This window comes from Cibotium barometz, chromosome 26 (assembly GCF_041138505.1).
Source record: "Cibotium barometz isolate CiBa-2024 chromosome 26, ASM4113850v1, whole genome shotgun sequence".
NCBI classification, from domain to species: Eukaryota; Viridiplantae; Streptophyta; class Polypodiopsida; order Cyatheales; family Cibotiaceae; genus Cibotium; species Cibotium barometz.
Genome location: NC_141071.1, coordinates 45,633,091 through 45,653,714, shown reverse-complemented (window position 1 = coordinate 45,653,714; position 20,624 = coordinate 45,633,091). Strand labels below are relative to the sequence as shown.

Sequence of the window (20,624 nt, the reverse complement as noted above, 5' to 3'; positions counted from 1 at the left end):
TCTGCCTAGCTCCAACTAGTACCATAATGGGGGTGTAATATGTAATACATAGGCGATGGCGAGGCAAAAATACCTCGGAGCATGATCTCCGGGTGTGAGTGTAAGTGAGCTAGCCGCTCCTGGATATGGTGCTGATGTCGAGCCCGTATCTCTGTGATCTCCCTCTGATGTAGTCTGGGAGTCTAGTAGCCTGGTGCTCTTGGTCTCCGTCTGGCTCGGAGGTCCGTAGCACGCTGAAGTGTAACCCCCTCCTGTGTCAGGGTAGGCACTGGGATAGATCTCTGGAAGAAATCAGTGAGCTGGAGCTGTCGCCCACCTCTCCCTGTGGTATGAGAGAGAGAGAGAGAGAGAGAGAGAGAGAGAGAGAGAGAGTTACATTAAAGTCTTCAAAAGACCCAAAGGGTCTGTGAGACCAAAATGATGTGTACATAGTGTCCATGAAATCTCGTCATGGATGAAATAAGAAAAAGCAACTGTAAACTAAAACTGAAAACTGAAAAGTCACAGAGGGTCTGTGAGATCAAAAAGATAGTACAATGTATCCATGATGAATACTGAACCTTGGAAAATAAAAAACTGTGCGAAACTAGCTACATATGTTAGAGTAAAGAAATAAAGAAAACATATATTACGTCTACGGAAGGCCAGATTGGTGTGTGAGACAAATCTGTATACAACAAGTCCGTTTCCTGAGTATCATGGAAAGAAAAACTGAAAGAGAGAGAGAGGATCTATGATTGCCAATTTATAAAAAATTGTTATGGGCTAATGACGGTTAAACTTTTTTTCCCCCAGGATGTGTCAGTTTGTTATTGGAGATTGCGAACTCTGCAAGTGGCAACACATCACTACTTGAACATGTATTGAGCATTGTGGAAATCCTTGGATCATATCGGTACACTCTCCCTTCACATCTTTCAATGACATGCACACATGCATGCTTGCATTCATGATATCCTTGCTTCTGTGGGCATGCTAGCTAAATCTCTCTTTCTTTATAGGTTAAGTAAGAGTCGTTTCTCATCAACTATGTTAAATATGGCAGATTATCCTCGACTGAACTAAGGACTTTGGCAAGGTGGGTATGGTTGAGTAGAGATTCCTCTAACAAAGAATCTGGCCAAAGATTTCTTGAATCCATGAAGAGACTGATCCAGCTGGAAACTGTGGGGTCCGAAAACAGCTACCTTGTACCCTTTATGGAAATGTCAATGGGGCAGTCTGGCTATTCTTGCATGCGTATTTCCCTTGGTGACAGGACATGGCCACCAGCAGCAGGATACTCATTTGCCTGCTGGATGAGGTACCAAAGTCTTTCCAAAAAGCAGAGTAAAGAACCAGATGGCCTTGCAGTTCCCAAGAAACCTTACTCAAAGAATAGAATAGGCACACCTGCAAGGGAACATGCTAAAATCCAAATTTTTTCAGTAGGCTCTGTGGAGGAGAAAAGCCACTTGTATGCTGAACTTTACATGGAAGATTCTGGAAATTTGGCCTTGGCAACAAGCACTTCTAGTTTCTTGTCCTTTAAGGGCGTGTATCTTGAGGAGGGCATATGGCACCATGTAGTTGTTGTGCACAACAAACCAAATGCCTTAGCTGGTTTATTTCAATCTAGCAGTGCCTGTCTTTATGTGAATGGGAGACTGCGGAAAACAGGGAAGCTGGGCTACTCAGCCTCACCTGCTGGTAAAACTCTCCAAGCAACTATTGGGACACCACCAACTGATCTCGAGATTTTACCAATAAGTTGGAATCTTGGTTCTTGTTACTTATATGAGGAAGTCCTCCCTGCACCATCAGTATTTTTGATGTATGCTTTAGGAAGGGGTTACCGTGGTCTTTTTCAAGACACGGACTTGCTCAAGTTCATGCCTCACGAGGCTTGCGGAGGAGGAAATTTGGCAACTTTTGAGGCATTGGAAGTAGAATTAGCACTAGGTGCTAGTAATCAGAAGGTGGAGAGCAGCTTAAAAGCAAGTACAAACAAGACAGAGGGCAGTGGAGTTGTGTGGGACTTGGATAGGCTAGCCACATTTGCAGCCCAAGTGGCTAGTAAGAAGCTCATTTTTTGCTTTGATGGAACTTGTGCGGACATTGCTGCTTCAGGGTCTCTTGCTGTGGTTAATCTGGTCGACCCATTATCAGCTGCAGCTTCGCCATTTGGTGGTGTGTGAAATTTCTTGTTGATTTTATCTCTCTGTCCCCTCCCCCCCCCCCTCTCTCTCTCCTCTCTATTTTTTACTGATTTCTAGCTTATTTCTTCTCCCTTGGGCATCAAATGCTTACAATGCCTTTACAATGCTGTGATTCAGGTTTACCTCGCATTGCAAGGTTGTATGGAGACATCAGCATATGCTCTCCATGCAGTCTTGGTGAAAATATGAGGAAAATCGGTGGAGTTGCAGTTGTACTGGCACTAGTCGAAGCTGCTGAAAGTAAAGAAATGTTGCATCTAGCCCTTTCTTTGCTAACAAGCATTCTTCGTTGGAGCCCTCACAATGTTCGTGACATGTCTGCTAGTAGGGGCTACCACCTGCTTGCTCTGTTTCTACGTCATCGGATGTGCTTCTTTGATATGCAGGATCTTGATACCCTCTTCCAGGTTGCTGCATGTGAGGCCTCCCTGGTCAGCACATCCAACATAACAATTTCAGATTCCTCCAATAGTTCTTTGGCTCTTGCCAATTCCTTAGCTAGTAATAACTTGGAGAATTCACTAGTCTCCAAAGTAACTGGAGAAGGGTCTTCACCTTTTGGATCTCAAATAGACACCACTGATTATTTTCAGCAAGAGATTATGAGCCATGTGTCGGATATGGAGACAATTGAGCTGTCCACAGAAATCTGTAATAGCCTTGTTCTTGCCAACCCGGAGATGGTGGAGTATGTTCTGCTGGACTGGACATTGTGGGTTGCTGCTCCTGTTACAATTCAGCTTGCTTTACTTGGGTTTATTGAGCGGCTTGTGTCAATGCATAGATATCGAAACCACAATTTGACAATGCTACGGCGTGTCAATATTGTACAGCACTTACTGGTTACATTACAGAGGGGTGATGTGGAGATTCCTGTCCTGGAAAAGTTAGTGGTTCTGTTGGGAATTATACTGGAAGATGGATTTCTAACTTCTGAACTGAAGTGTGTGGTTGATTTTGTGGTTATGACCTTTGAACCCTCGGAAGTGCTACAAAGATCTGCCATACAGAGGGAGACAATGGGGGTGCAGGTTATAGTACGCAATATGCTACTTGAGATGCTTATCGATCTTCAAGTAACCATATCTTCAGAAGATGTACTGGAATCATGGCACAAAATTGTGTCTTCAAAGCTGATTACCTTTCTTCTTGATGAGGCTGTGCACCCTACAAGCATGCGCTGGGTGATGACCTTGCTTGGAGTATGCCTTTCTTCCTCAACAATGTTTGGGGCAAAGTTTCGTAACAGTGGCGGCTTTCATGGGCTTGTCCAGGTTCTCCCAAGTTTTTTTGACTCTCCAGAAGTATATTACATCCTTTTCTGTCTCATGTTTGGTAAGTCTGTGTACCCAAGGCAGCCGGAGGTGAGAATGCTAGACTTTCATGCACTCATGCCGGATGACGGAGGCTCTGGAGATCTGATGTTCAGTGACTTTTTGGAGGCAATCATAGCCATGTCAAAAGCTGCTTTTGACAGATTGACTCTGCAATTGCAATTGGCAGAACAGATGGGAGACCAGATGCAAACAAGCTTCTCAATTGATGAGAATTTCAGAGGACTTGTGGATACTACAGAACAACTACAGGGGGAAGCATTGTTGCACAAAACATATGCAGCAAGGATGCTAGGTGGTGAAGCGGCTGCTCCTGCAGTAGTGACCTCCATAATTCGCTACATGGTGGACCTCACAAAGATGTGTCAGCCTTTCTCAACTGCACTCCGACGCCAAGAAGTTCTTGAGAGCTGTGCGGATCTCTATTTCTCATGTGTCAGGTAGGATTGCTGCTCTTATGTAGTGGTAGCATTAGGAAAGAGGAGAAGGGTTTGAACAATCATGATGTTTTCCTTGTTCTTTGGCTACCCATCTTTATCACTGAAGACGTGTGTTGTTTTTTGTTCATAACCTGCAACCAGGTCTGCTTACGCTGCACAGTTTTCTCAGCATGGAGGATTAGGGGAATCACATAATCTCATGGATATGGAAGATGTACTCAGCTCTCATATCACTTCTTCAGATACTACGCAGGAGCAACAGCTGACAAATTTGGGTCCAAAAGTGCAGGAGCTTAGGAACCTGGATGCTGTGGATACTGTTGTAATCATTCCACGCTCGATTTCTGCATCCAAAGAAATAAACATCATTCCTAACTTGGAGGAAGACACCTTGCCATCGGAGGATATTGTGTGTGATGTGAATCTCTTTGCAATGGACAGTCTTGACCATTTGGTTGCCCTTGCAGCTGTTTCGACACCTGCTCAGAAGGTAGAGCATGGTGGGGTAAAGGTTCCCTCCTCTCTTGTGAATGCAGAGACCGAGTCTGTAGGATCTCGTTTTGTATTACCTCCGGGCTCACCTATTTCAGAAGCATCTGGTCTGGTATCGGGCACTAAGCCAGTGCATTCAATGTCCATCTCTCCTTTCGATCTCTCAGCATCATGGATGGGAAGCTCATCACGCAGTGAGACCAACGTGGGGGCTTCTTCACTGGCCACACCCTCTACATCCATGAGTGGTCTTAATTCAGGGGTGTACTACAGACTGAGTGCACCTGGAGGAGCATATCCAGAGAGTAGCTTTGTTGAAATAAACCCAGAGTTGCTTCTAAAACTTGACTCTGTGGGGTCAGGTGGTGGTCCTTGCTCTGCAGCATCTGTAGCTGTGCTAGACTTGATTGCGGAGGTGCTTGCAGATGGTTTATCTGAGCAAGTCAAGGCCATCTCACTTGTAGAAGCAGTCCTTGAAGCAGCACCATTGTATATTACTGCTGACACTGCACTTGCTTTCCAAGGTTTGTGCCTAGGTCGTTTGATGAATTTTTTTGAGCGCAGGTTGCTGCGTGATGATGAAGAGGTAAGCAAAAGACTAGATAAGAACAGGTGGTCCTCAAACTTAGATGCTTTCAGTGCTTTGCTGGTAGACCGTGTTTATATGGGTGCTTTCGCTGAGCCTGCTTCAGTGCTTAAGGTCTTGGAGTTTCTGTTGTCAATGTTGCAACTTGCAAACAAAGACAGGAGAGTGGAGGAAGCAACTCTAACTGGAAAGGGATTGCTCTCACGCAGCAGGGGTGCTGGTCGGCAAGTCGAAGTATATGTACAGGGCTTGCTAAAAAACATGAATCGCATGATCATGTACTGCTTCACACCATGCTTTCTGACTGCAGTTGGGGAGGATGAGTTCATCTCTTCTAGCTGGCCAAGGACAGAAATGAAAAGACTTAATGACGGAGATGGAAGCTTTTTATCAGCTGCAGTTGATATCTGCACTGTGCTCCAGTTGGTGATAGCTAATAGGCAACTGATCTTTTGTCAAATCAATGTGGACACTGATCTGGTATGCTGTCTTTGTATCAACAGCATAACTATGCTGTGGGATTCAAGGCCAAGTGTTCGCATGCTTGCAGTTGAGGTAATGAAAAGTTTAATAGCCCTTCGAAAGCCAGTTCTGGAGGAGCTTCTTATGGTTAGGCCAAGCCAAGGTGAAGCCTTGGACGTACTGCATGGTGGGCTTGACAAGCTTCTCTCAAATGACTTGGCTCAGTTTTATGTGTGGTTCCGAAACTCCAAAGAGGTCATTTCAAAAGTGCTGGAACAGTGTGCCTCAATCATGTGGATGAAGTATGTTGCTAGTGCAGCTAAGTTTCCTGGAGTCCGGATGAAGCTGGGAGAGAGCCGACGGAAACGAGAAATGTCAAGGCGGCTCCGGGAGATTTCAAAGCTTGAGGATCGCCATTGGGAACAGATGAATGAGCGGCGTTATGCCCTTGATGTGGTAAGGGATGCAATGGCAACAGAGCTTAGGGTTGTGAGACAGGACAAGTACGGTTGGGTTCTCCATGCAGAAAGTGAATGGGAGGTACATGTTCAACATCTTGTGCATGAGCGTGGCATATTGCCCATGCTGAAGCTTACATCAAAGGAGGAACCTGACTGGGAATTGTGTGCAACAGAGGGTCCATATCGTATGCGCAAAAAGCTCGTGCGTCGTAAAGTCAAAATTGACATGGCTTCCACCAACAAACACAAACTGCTACTGGAAACTGCCCAGTATGATAAACTGGGGTCTGCAAGAGATGGTGTTGCGTTGGATATCATGAATCCAGATTATGACTCTTTTTTTCATCTGTTTCCAGTTGGTAATACGAATCAGAACATGCCAAGCTACAGCAGTAAAGGCTTCTCGGAAGCTTTTGAGGATGAAGAAGAAGATATGAAAGTAAGAGAAGAAGGTAGCACCTCATCTTCAGCTAAGACTGGATTCAACAATGCTCAGTTGATGAATGAAAATGGATTCTCAGTACATCCTTCACAAGGTCCTGCTAGAACTAGCAGTGCTTTCTCAGCTCAAACTAGCACTGTTGGAGATTTTTCACAGTCTCGTCAAAGCTCTCCAAAGCAATCATTACAGCTGAGTGAAGACCTCAAATACGAGGATGGCAAGGCAGACAAAGATGTGCATGATGATGGTGAGTATTTGATTAGGCCTTTCTTGGAACCTGGAGAAAAGATAAGGTACCGGTACAACTGTGAAAGAGTTGTTGGGCTAGAAAAGAAAGATGGATTGTTTCTCATTGGGGAAATGTGCCTGTATGTAATAGAAAACTTTTACATTGATGATACGGGTCGCATATGTGAGAAAGTTGGAGAGGATGATTTGTCCATGATTGATCAAGCACTTGGAGTGAAGTGCAGCAGCTCAGGTGTGGCCTGTTTTCAAGAGCTGAAGCCTACTGGTTCTTGGGAAGAAACTGCAGGTGAGTGGCTAGGGGGCCGAGCTTGGGCATACAGTGGAGGTGCTTGGGGGAGAGAGAAGGTACAAAGTGTCAGCCACATGGCCCATCCTTGGCACATGTGGAAATTGGAGAGTGTACATGAGCTTTTGAAACGACGCTACCAGCTCCGCCCTGTTGCCATTGAGCTTTTCAGTATGGATGGATGCAACGACCTACTTGTGTTCCACAAAAATGAGCGGGATGAGGTCTTCAAGAACCTTCTTTCTATGAATCTTCCACGAAACAGCATGTATGTATATGGGAGAATTCTTCTGAATTTATGTTAGTTGCTTAAAACTTTAATTGTTATCTATGTAGTTGGACTTGCTATGCTCACTGCAGAGTCTGAATTCTTTCTTTCCAATGCATATTGTCTTTGGTCAGGTTGGATGCCACTATTTCAGGTGCATCAAAGCAAGAGAGCAGTGAAGGAGGCCGGCTCTTCAAGATGATGGCCAAGTCATTCAGCAAGCGCTGGCAGAATGGTGAAATCAGCAACTTCCAATATTTGATGCATTTAAACACGCTTGCAGGGCGTGGCTATAATGATCTCACACAATATCCTGTCTATCCATGGGTCTTGGCTGACTATGAGAGTGAGCATCTGAACCTAGAGGATCCGAACACCTTTCGCCAGCTAGACAAACCCATGGGTGCTTTAACTCCTGAAAGGGAAGAGGAATTTAGGAGAAGGTACAGTGTGCATTTGTTCGCTTACACATACACCAAATTTTTTCAGCCTTAAACCCCAGAGCTAGAACAGGACTGCAGTTCTGAAGAAGTTTCTTTTTCAGGTTTGATAGCTGGGATGATCCTGAGATACCAAGCTTCCACTACGGGTCTCACTACTCAAGTGCTGGAACGGTTCTTTTTTACCTTATCAGATTACCACCCTTCAGTGTGGAGAACCAGAAGTTGCAAGGAGGTCAATTTGATCATGCAGACCGCCTATTCAACAGCATAAGGGACACATGGTTAAGTGCCAGTCAGGGCAACACAGCAGATGTCAAGGAGCTTATCCCAGAGTTCTTTTACCTGCCAGAAATGCTAGAGAATTGCTTTGGTTTAGATTTTGGGTTCAAGCAGTCGGGGGAGAAGGTACATACTGTCTTTCTTAAGTGTGCATTTATAAGATTGATTGTCTATGCATTAAGCCTTAGATATGCACATCAATTTTCGTATGATGTATTGCATAAGGACTTTCAGGTAAATCAGGCTATGTGGGATAAACCTAAACCCACTTTAAAATGCAAAATTCCCGTGCAAATGATTTTGCCCAAGGTCAAGAAGTTTTCAGAGGGAGCAGTGATACGTTTCTTTCCTGGCAAAATGCCCTCTGCAAATGATGTATCTCGATGGCTGAAAAATCTGTTAGGAGGTTGCTTTGTTGAGGGTGTGTATTATGCTGCTAGGGGTTTTTCTAGGTTGTGTTATGCATAAACAACAGTTGTTGGCAAGAAGATCGTACATGTGCTTCCTTGGACTCCCACCAAGGATTATCAGGCATTGGTTAAGCATCATTGTCCTATATGGGTAGAAGTGGTGGACTTTCCAGTAGTTTTTAGTGATGCTTTTCGAGTTTTGGCCAAAGAATTGGGTACAGTGATATGCCCCCCCACATATAATGGGAAACCGTAATAGATTTTGCAGATTATGGGACATTGATAAACCCACTTTAAGTGTGGAAATAGAGAATGTGCCTATGGGTGAGCAAATGTCTTGAGCTGAAATGGGGTGTGTTTGTAGGAGCATGCTTCACGTGTCACAAGTTTGGACACCTGGCCACAGAATGTCCAATCTTGAAAGTGCAACCACGTGTTGACTCTATCCCTCTGCCTCTAATTGTCTTGGCAAATACAGCTACCCAAAAACCTTCTCCCATTAAGATGCCTAATCTTGTATTAGGACCTACTGTAAGTATAGGCGTACAGACTCGAGGAAAAGTTGAACAACAATTGAACACTTGACTTGAGTCAACTCAGAAGTCATCTCTTAACAAGGATAAAAATGTGCTAGATGCAAATGGATGATAAACTACAAATGCACGTAAAGTAGTCACTGTTAAGCCTCGCACATGGACATAATCAACACCACCTCAGGGAGAGCTTCCGCTTCTACAAATGCTGAGGGGGGAGGTTTTCGGGGTCAAGTGGTCAAAGGAGGAATGCTGAAATTGCAGGATTTGCAAGATGATATTGATATTAGCCAGGCTCATATTGATATGAATTACATTTAGTTCTAATCCCTTCATCATGATAATGAATATCACAATAAAATGCATGTCATATAAGATATAGGGTTTGAATAATTCAAGAACTTGGAGACTAGTTTGGGATTATGTATATAAAATGAAACTGGATATAGTGTGTTTGCAGGAACATAATCAGTATGCTCTAGTTGGGCAAACTGATTTTTTCCATGATTATGATATATATTATGCAAGCATCAATACTTTTTCTGGGGTTTGTGTGCTTGTGAGACATGAATTACAGCCAATGGTGGCTTATAATGATCCAGATGATCGTCTTATCATTGTACAATGCTTGTTGAATGAAATAGTTTATGAATTTGGATCGGTTTATGCTCCGGTCTATCAATTTTAGCACGAAGAGCTAGACTATGGCAGAAACTCTTATAGTATCCATGGTTGGCAAATGCATTTCTATGTGGAGATTTTAATAACTTGCCATGGCCAGATGACAACACCAGTGGTGTTTTGCATATGATTGCAGTCGAAAAGGTGTCATGGAAAAATGAAGTGTGTCAACTAAATGCAATGGATATGTGGAAAGAAACATGTACAGATAGGAAAGGCTTTACATTCCATCATAATGCTTTTACTGAATATCGTGCCAGATTCGATTGCCGGTACTCCTTGAATGCGAATCACTCTGATCCTATTACATGTTGTGTGTGGATTGATTATTCCTTGGAACTCTCAGATCATATTCCTCTATGGATGGGTCTCTATTTTGGTACTCCTATTGCTAATGAGAAATTGCCAGTAAAGAGGCTGTGTGTGATAAACAACAACTATCTCACTCACCCTTTGTTTCAGGATATCGTGGGTGATATTGTTGTTGCTTTGAGTGCAGAGATTTATGAGGATACTGATATTGCTTGGTATCAGTTTGTTGTTTGCATGCAAGGAGTTACAATTGATTAAGGAAAATGGTACTTAGGAGAAGAAATCAAAACAAATCGTGCGTTGAAAAGAAAATTGCAAGCTCTTGAAGAACTCTCCCATATTTGTATATTATCCCCTCAAGAAGAAGAAAGATTGCATTATGCTAAGCATGAGCTAGAAAGAAATGATCAAAGAAAGTTGAAAATTTGGTAAATCTGATCGCGACAAAAACCCTTATTGGATAAGGAATGCTCAAAAGGCTTTCTTTAAAATCTTGCATACATCAAGGCAAAAGCAATGCATTTCATGACTGCAAAGGGCAAATGGTGAATGGACACATAATATCATGGAGTTAGAACAAGAATGTGTGACTCATTTCCAACATGTTTTTGCCACACCTACTCCATTAACGGATAGGGCTTCATCTACTTTCTCATGTGATAGGAATTATGGATGCACAAGAAGCACAAGACCATGAACTTTCTTTTTTGGATTTGGAGCTTGACAATGCAGTTAAATCTATGGGTAAATGAAAATCCTTGGGATGGGATGGCTAACTGTTGAATTATTTTTGTAGTTCTGGGATATACTTAAACAGCCACTCTTGCTTATAATCAATCAATCATGGCTTGAAGGAATTGTGCCATCCTCATGGCAAGAGGGTCTGAATAAGTTAGTGCCAAAATAACAAATATGTCAAAATATTGCAGATTGGAGACCTATTACATTGATGACGGTGGTCTACAAATTGATAACTAAAATGATCACACATAAAAACAAAAACATCTTGAATAGGGGGTCTTCATCTGACACAATGTGGTTTTCTCCCAGGAAGACAAATCGCTAGTGAGGCTGCTGAGATATGAAGGTTTGCTCACCTAAAATGCATAGTGGACTGAATGTCTTGAATATTCATTATCATGTGTTGGCAAGAAAAGCAACAAAGTTACATACTTTCCTGTCTTAGGAATAACCTTGGAGGCTCATGGTAGTAGAAATGTGCAAAAAATCTTTCCTCTGATAAATGGCAGCTACAATATTGGGGGACAGTCTTTGGACATGTGCAAGGCAAGATCCATATTTCCCATAAACAAGCAAATTGATTGTGGATCGGAAAGAAGTGTTGCCATACTGACATTGGTCTGCGAGACCTCCACAAATAGGTAATTCTCTGAGGCAAGAAAATATACATTGGAGTAAAGTCTTTACTGCTCTGTTGGCGATTACAACTCCTAGAAGAGCTTATTTTCTATGTACTAAAGGTATAAACATTGTAGAGGATGTGATATCTCGTGATGGAAGGGTCTTGTCATTTCCACAGGCACAAGTAAGATGGGGATTGGGTATGCATTTTAGGACTTCATGGCAGCAAATAAACAATCAAATGCAACCCTTCCAGGATGTATTGCATGACTCTCAAGAGAATAGACTGCAAGATTGGACATTATATAGAGAAGGGCTTCATGCTTCTACTACAATTCGTTTTGCTCAAATTATAGCATTAAAAATTTACAGATTCATCATCCCTCGGCCATGGTCTTTAGAGCATGCAAATGGGATATGGCAATTGAACAAAACAAAATTTGCAAGCGATATGGAATAGTAAACTCTCCCTCAAACCAAGACTATTCCTATGGAGATTCATTGCAGGAGTACTCCCTGTTGGTATATATTTGGTAAAAAGAAAAATTTCTACTGCTAATGCATACGGTGCTCAGTCAAAGTTCTTCAACAAAAGAGGAGAGCTTTTCTGGCTTCAAGCACATGTAGGAGAGTCATGGACATGCCACAACATTCCCACATCAGCCCGGGACAGCCCTGTATGGTTGCCTCTAACCCTGCCAAGCCCACAAGGACAATCAACCAGCCTCAAGAGGGCTGTACCAGCGGTCAACCAGCCCTCAGTTGCCCCAAAAGAAGTCGGCCAGCAGCCTTTTCATGTTAGGGGAAGTCAGCCAGCAGGTAGAGAACTGTCCACAAGTCCACCAACAGCTTTTGCATGCCAGAAAGTAGTCGACCAGCACACAGGAAGGCCCAAATCCAGTCGGCCAGCACATAGGAAGGCCCAGAAGGAGTCGACCAGCAGTTTTGCTCTCCAAAATCAGGTCGATCTGCTCCCACCAACACCTAGAAAACATGCGACCAGCCAAACTCGACATATCTTTTGGGATGTCTTTGTTGAGAAAATTCATGCATACCCCAGGCACAAAGCATTGGCAAGCAGTCAAACGCATTTTTCGTTATCTTAAGGGTACCTTGGATCTTGGTTTGTTCTATCCCAGGGGGGGCAGCTTGCAGCTTTATGCGTACAGTGACTCAGATGGGGCTGGTGATTATGATACCAGGCAATCCACCAGTGGGAATTGTTTTTTTCTTGGCAGTTCATGCATATCTTGGTTGAGTAAAAAGCAACCCACTGTTGCTACATCTACTTGTGAGGCTGAGTACAGGGCAGTCTTCACAGCTACAGTAGATTGTGTATGGTTGAGGAGACTATTGGCTGATCTTCGTGAGTGTCAGCAGACACCCACCACCATTCTCACTGATAGCCAGAGTGCTATGGCCGTGGCACGAAATCCAGTATTTCATGCACGTACGAAGTACATTGAGATTCATTATCACTATGTCAGAGAGAGGCTACGTGCAGGGGAGATCAGTTTATCTTATTGCCCTACACAGGATAATGTTGCAGATCTATTCACAAAGGCTTTACCTCGAGAAAAGTTTGAAGCTTTCCGCAAAGCTTTGGGCTTACTCTCCTACAGAGAGTGATCTGCTACCTTGTACAGGTTCACACTTCCGCTACAGGGGGGATTTGTAGGCATATGCTCACTTATGGTAGTGCTATGTGTGAACAGGGCTTAACCAAGGGCACTTTTTCCCATGTGGTTTTTCCCCTTGGACATCAAGTGTGAAAGGACACTCTAACATATAATATTTTGTACTTCTATATTATATGGATGTGGCACACATGCAAGGGTTGACTTGCATTTTGTGGATACCACACTTTTGGCTCTCCATGAGTAGGAGCTCATCCTCTACACTGGCAGAGTAGAGGATGGGCTCCTACTCATGGATCCCCTGGCATCTATGGATACCATTACAGTCCAGCTCGCATCACTCTTACACACGGCTGCATTACAAAGCTTCCCACATCGTGTACACTCAGGAGAGCCTGCGAGACCTGGGACTATGCCCCAGAACAGATGGTATGATGACGAGTGCAGAGCCCTATACTCACGACTCCGCATACAGAGAGCCTTGGGAGCCATCACAGAGCAGGAGTCGAGGAGAGAGATGAGGAGACTTACTCGCCGCAAAAGGCGGGCCTTCGCAGAGATACAGGAGCTAGAGATCTTTCATTTCTTCATGAGTAGAGATAGCCCTGTCTCATGGCGGCACTTCAGAGAGCCCCGGACCCCGACACCTATTGCAGACCCACAGACATGGCACACATATGCAGAGGGTCTATACCATGCCCCACAGCAGCCACCTATACCTCAGCCACAGGAGCCTCGACCTACCACAGCTAGCTTCTTTACCCACTCGATGGTACAGGAAGCTATCCGCCGCCTACAGCATGGACGGGCCGCCGACCATATGGGCCTACAGGGTGAGCATCTCATATATGCAGTAGATTCTTTAGCTCCTTTTCTTGCACACCTGTGTAACAGGGCACTAGCAGAGGGTTTGCCTGCGGAGTGGACGATGCACACCATTGTGCCAATTCACAAAACAGGGGATATGCTCGATCCGAGCAACTACAGGACGGTTATGGTTGGCCACGTGCTGGCCAAACTCTATGGTGCAGTGCTGGAGCAGGAGCTTAGCTTATATGCTGAGCGAGCAGGTTTACGCTCATCAGGGCAGGCAGGCTTCAGGAGAGCTTTCTCTACTACTGACCATGTATTCACTTTGAGATGTATGATTGATCAGGCCAGAGTGAGGAAGAGAAAGCTCTATTGCTGCTTTGTGGATTTCCGCAAGGCATTTGACACAGTACCACGAGAGAGGCTCTTTCAGCGCCTGCAGTCTCTTGGCATACCAGCAGATATGACATGGGGCATCTATGCATTATATGAGCAGGTTTTTGGACGAGTCAGATGTCCAGGAGGTATGTCCGAGACTATTGCTAGCACCATTGGTGTGAAGCAAGGATGCCCACTTTCCCCCACGCTATTTGGGTTATACATTGATGAGGTGGCTGACTTCATTACACGGGGAGGCGGAGATGGAGTTGATTTAGCAGGTACCTCAGTACATATTATGCTCTATGCTGATGATATTGTATTAGTGTCTGAGTCCCCAGGTGGTCTACAGCAGCATCTACATGCACTCCATGATTTCTGCACACAGAGGGGTCTTACTGTGAACCTTGGGAAAACCAAGGTTATGGTCTTTCATACATCGAGACAGGGCAGGAGTCAGCTGACATTCACTCTCGCCGGATGCCAGGTGGAGGTGGTGACATCATACGTGTACCTAGGGGTTACCTTCTCTGCAGCAGCCACACGCTTTACCATGGGTTCAGCAGCCAGAGCTAGATTGACACGGGGATATGCAGCATTGGCTATGCTAGAGAGACAGTGCCACCAGGCGCATTTTCAGGAGCCCCGGACGAAGGGGTGGCTATTTGACACATTAGTCACACCGGCATTGATGTATGGAGCAGCAGTATGGGCACCAGGCCTTGCTACCCATTGGTGGACACAGATAGAGAGACCACAGGCTCTCATGATGGCACGCATGATACGCAGCAAACCGTCAGTACCTCATGACATTATCCGAGCAGAGTTTGCTGCGCCTCCTATGATGGTAGAGGCCATATTTCAGACTATATGCCTGCTAGACAGATTCAGAGAGATGCCACAGGACAGATTATCATACAGAGCTTTTCAGGCATCTAGACAGTTGGCTGAGGCAGGAGACAGAGGATCATGGTATGCACAGGTCACACATTGGTTCTCACAGCATGGCCTAGACATGGATCATCTACCACCATTCCAGTATGACAGGGATGCACCACATATCCGTCTCTCTCATAGTGAGAGGAACAGAGTATTGAGACAGGATCTATGGCAGCTCTATACACGAGAGACATGGATATCACCTACACAGCCTCTTCCACCGAAGATGCTATACTACAGAGATCACTTCATGAGTATCACTGATGATGGATTTATAGAGAGGCCTAGATACATGGAGGGCTTTTTACCACACGGCTCCCGAGTGGCTATTGGTCAGCTCAGAGTTTCATCACACCGATTGGAGATTGAGACTGGCAGAGCAGCACGGATCCCCCGAGAGGAGAGGGTATGCAGATTGTGCAGAGAGGAGGTGGAGAGTGAGGAGCATTATGTATGCAGATGCAGAGCATATACAGCCATCAGAGAGAGATATCCCATTTTATTCAGAGAGCCACATTCCCTACGCCAGATCTTTGAGGCAGCAGACCAGCGCATACTGGGGAGATACATTCTAGACATACAGCGCCACAGAGAGACATTATTACAGGCTCAGACAGCTCCAGAGGGGGGGCGGCAGACACAGATTACTACATTTTTTCAGAGATCCATACCCCTCCCAGCCCCTACACGGCAGGGAATTACTCTCCAGAGAGCAGAGACACTTAGAGCCCGCAGGAGACAGAGGACACCTGGCTTTCGAACACCACGCCTATACCAGAGAGAGATGACAGAGATCAGAGCTCAGTTTCACAGAGAGGGTGCGGAGCGACTGGCTCGCTTCAGAGCACACCCAGGCATGTTCTTCAGGGAGCTGTGGACACCCCCTTCACTGATGTATACCATTTTATACCCCCAGTATGGTACAGGATGGAGCTAGCTAGGTTGCATATCATGATTGTATACTCCATGCATATAGCTTTGCATTCTCCTAGTAGTAGAGCTCCATCCCCTCCACACCCAGATTCAGCTTTTTTTTATTCAGTGCTTTTTCATTTTGTTGGGATGACAGAGGATACCCCATACAGGTACTCCGATTTGTCTCATAGGCCGAGTTCGGTCTTTTGGAAGACGTTAATAAAATCTTTCTTTCTTTCTTTCTTTCTTTCTCTCTCTCTCTCTCTCTCTCTCATTTCTGTGTGAGCTTCTCTATCCTGCACCTAACCCTAATGTGCAGGTTTGTGTGTGTGAGTGTGTGAGTCCAACACCCAACAGTGACAGTTTGGAAGAGGCCTGGCAGGCCTCTTTCTGGGTTCTGGTGTGTCTTTGTATAAAAGATTAGATCTCTACCAGTGTATTGTGTCTCACTGAAGCTGCCTGGGGTTGTCATTGCAATCCCATTTTCCAATGCGTAGTTCAACCTTGGTCCCTCAGGGTGCACATCCCTATTTGGAAGTCGGCACTCTTTTCTTGTGGATAATCATTCATCTATCCCCCTATGTGGGTGTGTGTTGGAATGAGAGAGGGAAAAAATGAAAGAAAGTGACATAACAACTACAAAAGACTCAAGGGTCTATGAGACCAAATTGTTACAATAAATCCATGAAGTAATGGCACCATGGAAAAAAGAGAACCAACTACCTACCTATACATTCAAAACCATCATGTGGGAGACCATGCTACAAGATCATGTGACAAAGTAGCCCTGCAATGGCTGAGACAAGGGGTGTGGGGTAGAAATAAAAAAGGGCTTGGGCACATATCCTTTATCTGAAGAGAGAAAGCGGTCAATGTGTAGTCTCAGCATCTGTGACCTCATATAAGCTCTCTAGATCCACTGTTTGTGGCGGATCACCCGCGTTCCTCGGGAGTATCTTGTGGATGTGGAGCTGCCCAGTCATCTTATGAGGCCGAGTGCCCATGAGACTCAATCATGCAAATAAATGTGGGCCGAAAATCCTTGGAGACCAAAAAGTAGTAGTAATCCTGTAGAGCACACTCAGAGAAAATGTCCACGTATTTTTTTTTTGTATTCATGAAAGCATAGTTGCATTCAGTATGGGTGCTCATCCGTTGAATCCCTTCAGTGCCTTCCGTACCGTTCTGTACTTTCAGTACTCATATGGATAACATCTTTGAAGCACTTATGGGAGAAAACATACGGTGTTATTTTTACCCAATTTCCCTAATCAATCCTTGCCCTAATTGCCCCAATTGTCCCAATTGCCCTCCAATTTTACTGGATTTCCTACAATTGTTTATATTTTTTATTATTTTGGTAAAAAAGTGAATGTACTTAAAAGTACTTATCTTGATGCGTACTTTGTGTACTTGTACTGTACACATTGTACTGCATCGTACCTAAAGTGATGAAAGGTGACTGAACTCATTTCTTTTGCAGGTTAGTGAGGTTCTTCTTCCCCCATGGGCCAAGGGCAGCGCCAGGGAATTTATACGCAAGCATCGGGAAGCTTTGGAGTCACAATATGTTTCAGAGAACCTACACAATTGGATAGACCTTATTTTTGGTTTTCGGCAGCAAGGCAAGGTGCATATCTCTGAATCATGTTCCACCTAGTGAATGTAATTTCAACATTTGGAGCAGCGTGTTTAGCTCAGCAGAATACTGATGTACTTTTCTGCCATGTGCTGTAGGCTGCTGTTGATGCAACAAACGTTTTCTTCTACTTGACGTATGAAGGGGCTGTTGATATAGACTCAATTCATGATCCAGCTATGAAGGCCTCCATTTTGGCCCAAATCAATCATTTTGGGCAGACTCCACGCCAGCTTTTCCAGAAGCCACACCCAAAGCGAAGATTGCAGCAAAAGTCCCCCCCCCTGCATATTCTGAGACAGCATAATCTTCTCCTTCCACAAGAGATCAGAACTGTTGCATTCCAAATTTCCCAAATCGCAGTCGTTCATGAAAAAATCTTGGCTGCTGGTGTTAATCGTGTCCTGAAACCCCGCTCATGCAGCAAGTATATAGCTTGGGGTTTCCCAGATAGAAGCTTGCGCTTCTTCTCTTATGATCAGGACAAGCTAATCTCAACACATGAAGGACTGCATGGATGTGGGCAAGTGCAATGCACCGGTATCAGTAGGGATGGCCGAATCTTGGTCACTGGGGGTGAGGATGGAGTGGTGGCAATTTGGCGCCTTCGCAAACAGGGTGTTAGGAAGCAACGCCATTTGCAGTTACAGAGGGCTTTGTGTGCTCACACTCAGAAGGTCACATGCCTTGCAGTTTGCCAGCCCTACAGCCTTGTAGTTAGTGGTTCTGAGGATCGTAGTGTTATTCTATGGGATCTCAGGAGTTTGGATTATGTACGGCAATTGCCACTGCTGCCTGCACCAGCATCTGCAGTACAGGCAAATGACATGACGGGTGACATTGTCACTGCAGCTGGCACCACCCTCGCTGTCTGGAGCATTAATGGCGACTGTCTAGCTACCGTGAATACTTCCCAGCTTCCTTCTGACACAATTGTTTCTGTAACTAGCTCCTGTTTTTCTGACTGGATGGAAACCAACTGGTTTATCACTGGCCATCAAAGCGGCTCCATTAAGCTCTGGCATATGGAGCACAGTTCTGAAAATGAGGTATCTAGAATGTCCATGCGAAGTCAGAGTGTTCCAGCCAGGTCTGATTATCAGAGATGGAATGAGGAAAACCATGCACAGACGGCCTTGCAGCAACAAGAGGGTCAAAAGGGGGTGGTGTCCACACCAGAGTATCAGCTTATTCTTTTCAAAGTGCTCAAGTGGCATAAACAATCTGTCACAAGCATACATTTGACAAGTGATTTGAAACAGCTTTTTAGTGGTGATTCAGGAGGGCATTTGATTTCCTGGACACTTCCAGATGAGACAGTGAAAAGTTCTTCCCTGCAGGAGAGAGATGACAAGCTATGATGACGGATCAAGGCCAAATATATTACTACACTTCACTTGCAATTCCAATTGCATGCTGGGTTCAATAGTGTGGCTTCTCATGGAGCTCGGCCTTTGTTGGTTGTCCCAGCAGCCCACGTATCCCATCTTGTGTTTAGTCGGGGTTTGATATCCTGGCCTCTTAAGAAAGGTCTCAAAGCCACACCAACTTACATAATGGCTAAATCTTTGCTAGGAGCAAAAGAAAGGCATGAGTTGCTTCAGGTCATTTGTGCAGATAGAATCATTTCTATTGGTGCTTGAGCTGTAAGGTTTGTTGATGGGATGCTACAAGGGATCACATTTCTTGGTGACGCCTTGGTTGTGCCACCCCATGCATCCGCACAATGATTATATTGTCAATTGCATTTACATGGGATCATGCCAATGGTGGGAAGCAGCTCCAATCTTCACCCTTTAAAGCCCTCAGATCATTATGATGGGGACAAAAGCAGCTCCCCTTTTTTGCACAGAAATCAAGTTTTTGGCTGTTCTTTCAAAGATTCCCACCTCAGCTAGATTTGTTGATTCCAATTTTGTCACTAACAAGTCACGACACTAACTTTACAACTAATTGGGTAGGCCACTCTCATTAGCCAGATAAATCCGTGATAGAAGTATGTCTTGTAAAGTGGAATGTACCATATATTTGGTTAGTCAGGTTCCTTGGGAGAAATGCAGGAGCATATGTAGAAATATTCCTGTGACATGGAAGCAGGAAGATCATTTAGAATTTTTCCTCATGTATATTGCCACCTTCAAGGTGTCCAAGTCTTACAGGATAACATTTGTATAAGTTTTACCTCAGAAGGTGACACTTGAAATACAAACAATGATGCTCTCTTGCTTCTCATGCTTATTGTGTTTCTATTGTTCGTTTTTTTGTGTCAATGTTTATTTTAGCAACATCTTTTATCTCTAAATATTAATTTTTTTGTACGAAGTCTAAGAAATGTTCCCTTTTTCTGCAATAACTGCTCTTAGGACCTTTGAGTGATGAACCCTATATGCATGGAACATGTCCGTTGTGTTCTTTGTCTCTAGGTAGGGGATCTGTTTTTGTTTAGCCTCTTGTTGCAAGGGTAGTGATGGACTTACCCAGTGCCAACCTCTTGGAGGAGCTTTACCATTCGTGTGCCGGTGGTTGCGTCTGAAGTGATTCTTCCACACTACTCGTCACACCTAGGTAGCTCTAAGCTTCGTAGGTAGTGCATGCGGAGTAGGAATGGCCAATGTGATTGTCAAAGGCACCAAGTGGTTGTCTTGCGCTCATTGTTACACCATGGTGGCTCCAAGCTTTGTGGGTAGTGCATCTAGGGTAAGCCATGGCCAATGTGGTTGTCGAAAGCTCCGACCGCACGCAACAATGCCTAGATTCGCAAGAAGAGAAGATGAAGAAGAAGGAAGAGAGGCCCATCTACTGACCATTGGAGACCGAGCTCATGTCGGAGATAAGGAGATTTGCAGCAGCATTGCAGCTTGGCACATATGGCGAGCTAGATGGAGCGAAGCCATCAAGGGTACCCACACTCCACCTACGGAGTCCATCAATAGCATTTGGCTTGACATCATCCATACCCTCCGCGATTAGTGGGGGAAGTTGCAGAATGGCTTTGACCACATGCGGAAGCGGCGGGAAGCTTTCTTGAGGCTCTGGTGGCCTGGCCCTTTTCTCACCGACGATAGAGG

General features: G+C 44.7%; 1 protein-coding gene across 1 annotated transcript in view; it reads left to right on the top strand.

The window, feature by feature from the left end:
- SPI (BEACH-DOMAIN HOMOLOG A1) overlaps window positions 1–19,796 on the top strand; it is a 65,895-nt gene extending 46,099 nt beyond the window's left edge. The window contains exons 13-20 of the mRNA XM_086820698.1: window positions 796–895; window positions 1,046–2,169; window positions 2,316–3,972; window positions 4,114–7,218; window positions 7,353–7,661; window positions 7,763–8,066; window positions 17,401–17,547; window positions 17,655–19,796. Of these exons, the coding sequence (XP_086676824.1) occupies window positions 796–895; window positions 1,046–2,169; window positions 2,316–3,972; window positions 4,114–7,218; window positions 7,353–7,661; window positions 7,763–8,066; window positions 17,401–17,547; window positions 17,655–18,917 (8,009 nt within the window). The 3' untranslated portion in view covers window positions 18,918–19,796. The remainder of the gene's footprint in view (window positions 1–795; window positions 896–1,045; window positions 2,170–2,315; window positions 3,973–4,113; window positions 7,219–7,352; window positions 7,662–7,762; window positions 8,067–17,400; window positions 17,548–17,654) is intronic.
- The last annotated feature ends 828 nt before the right edge of the window (window positions 19,797–20,624 follow it).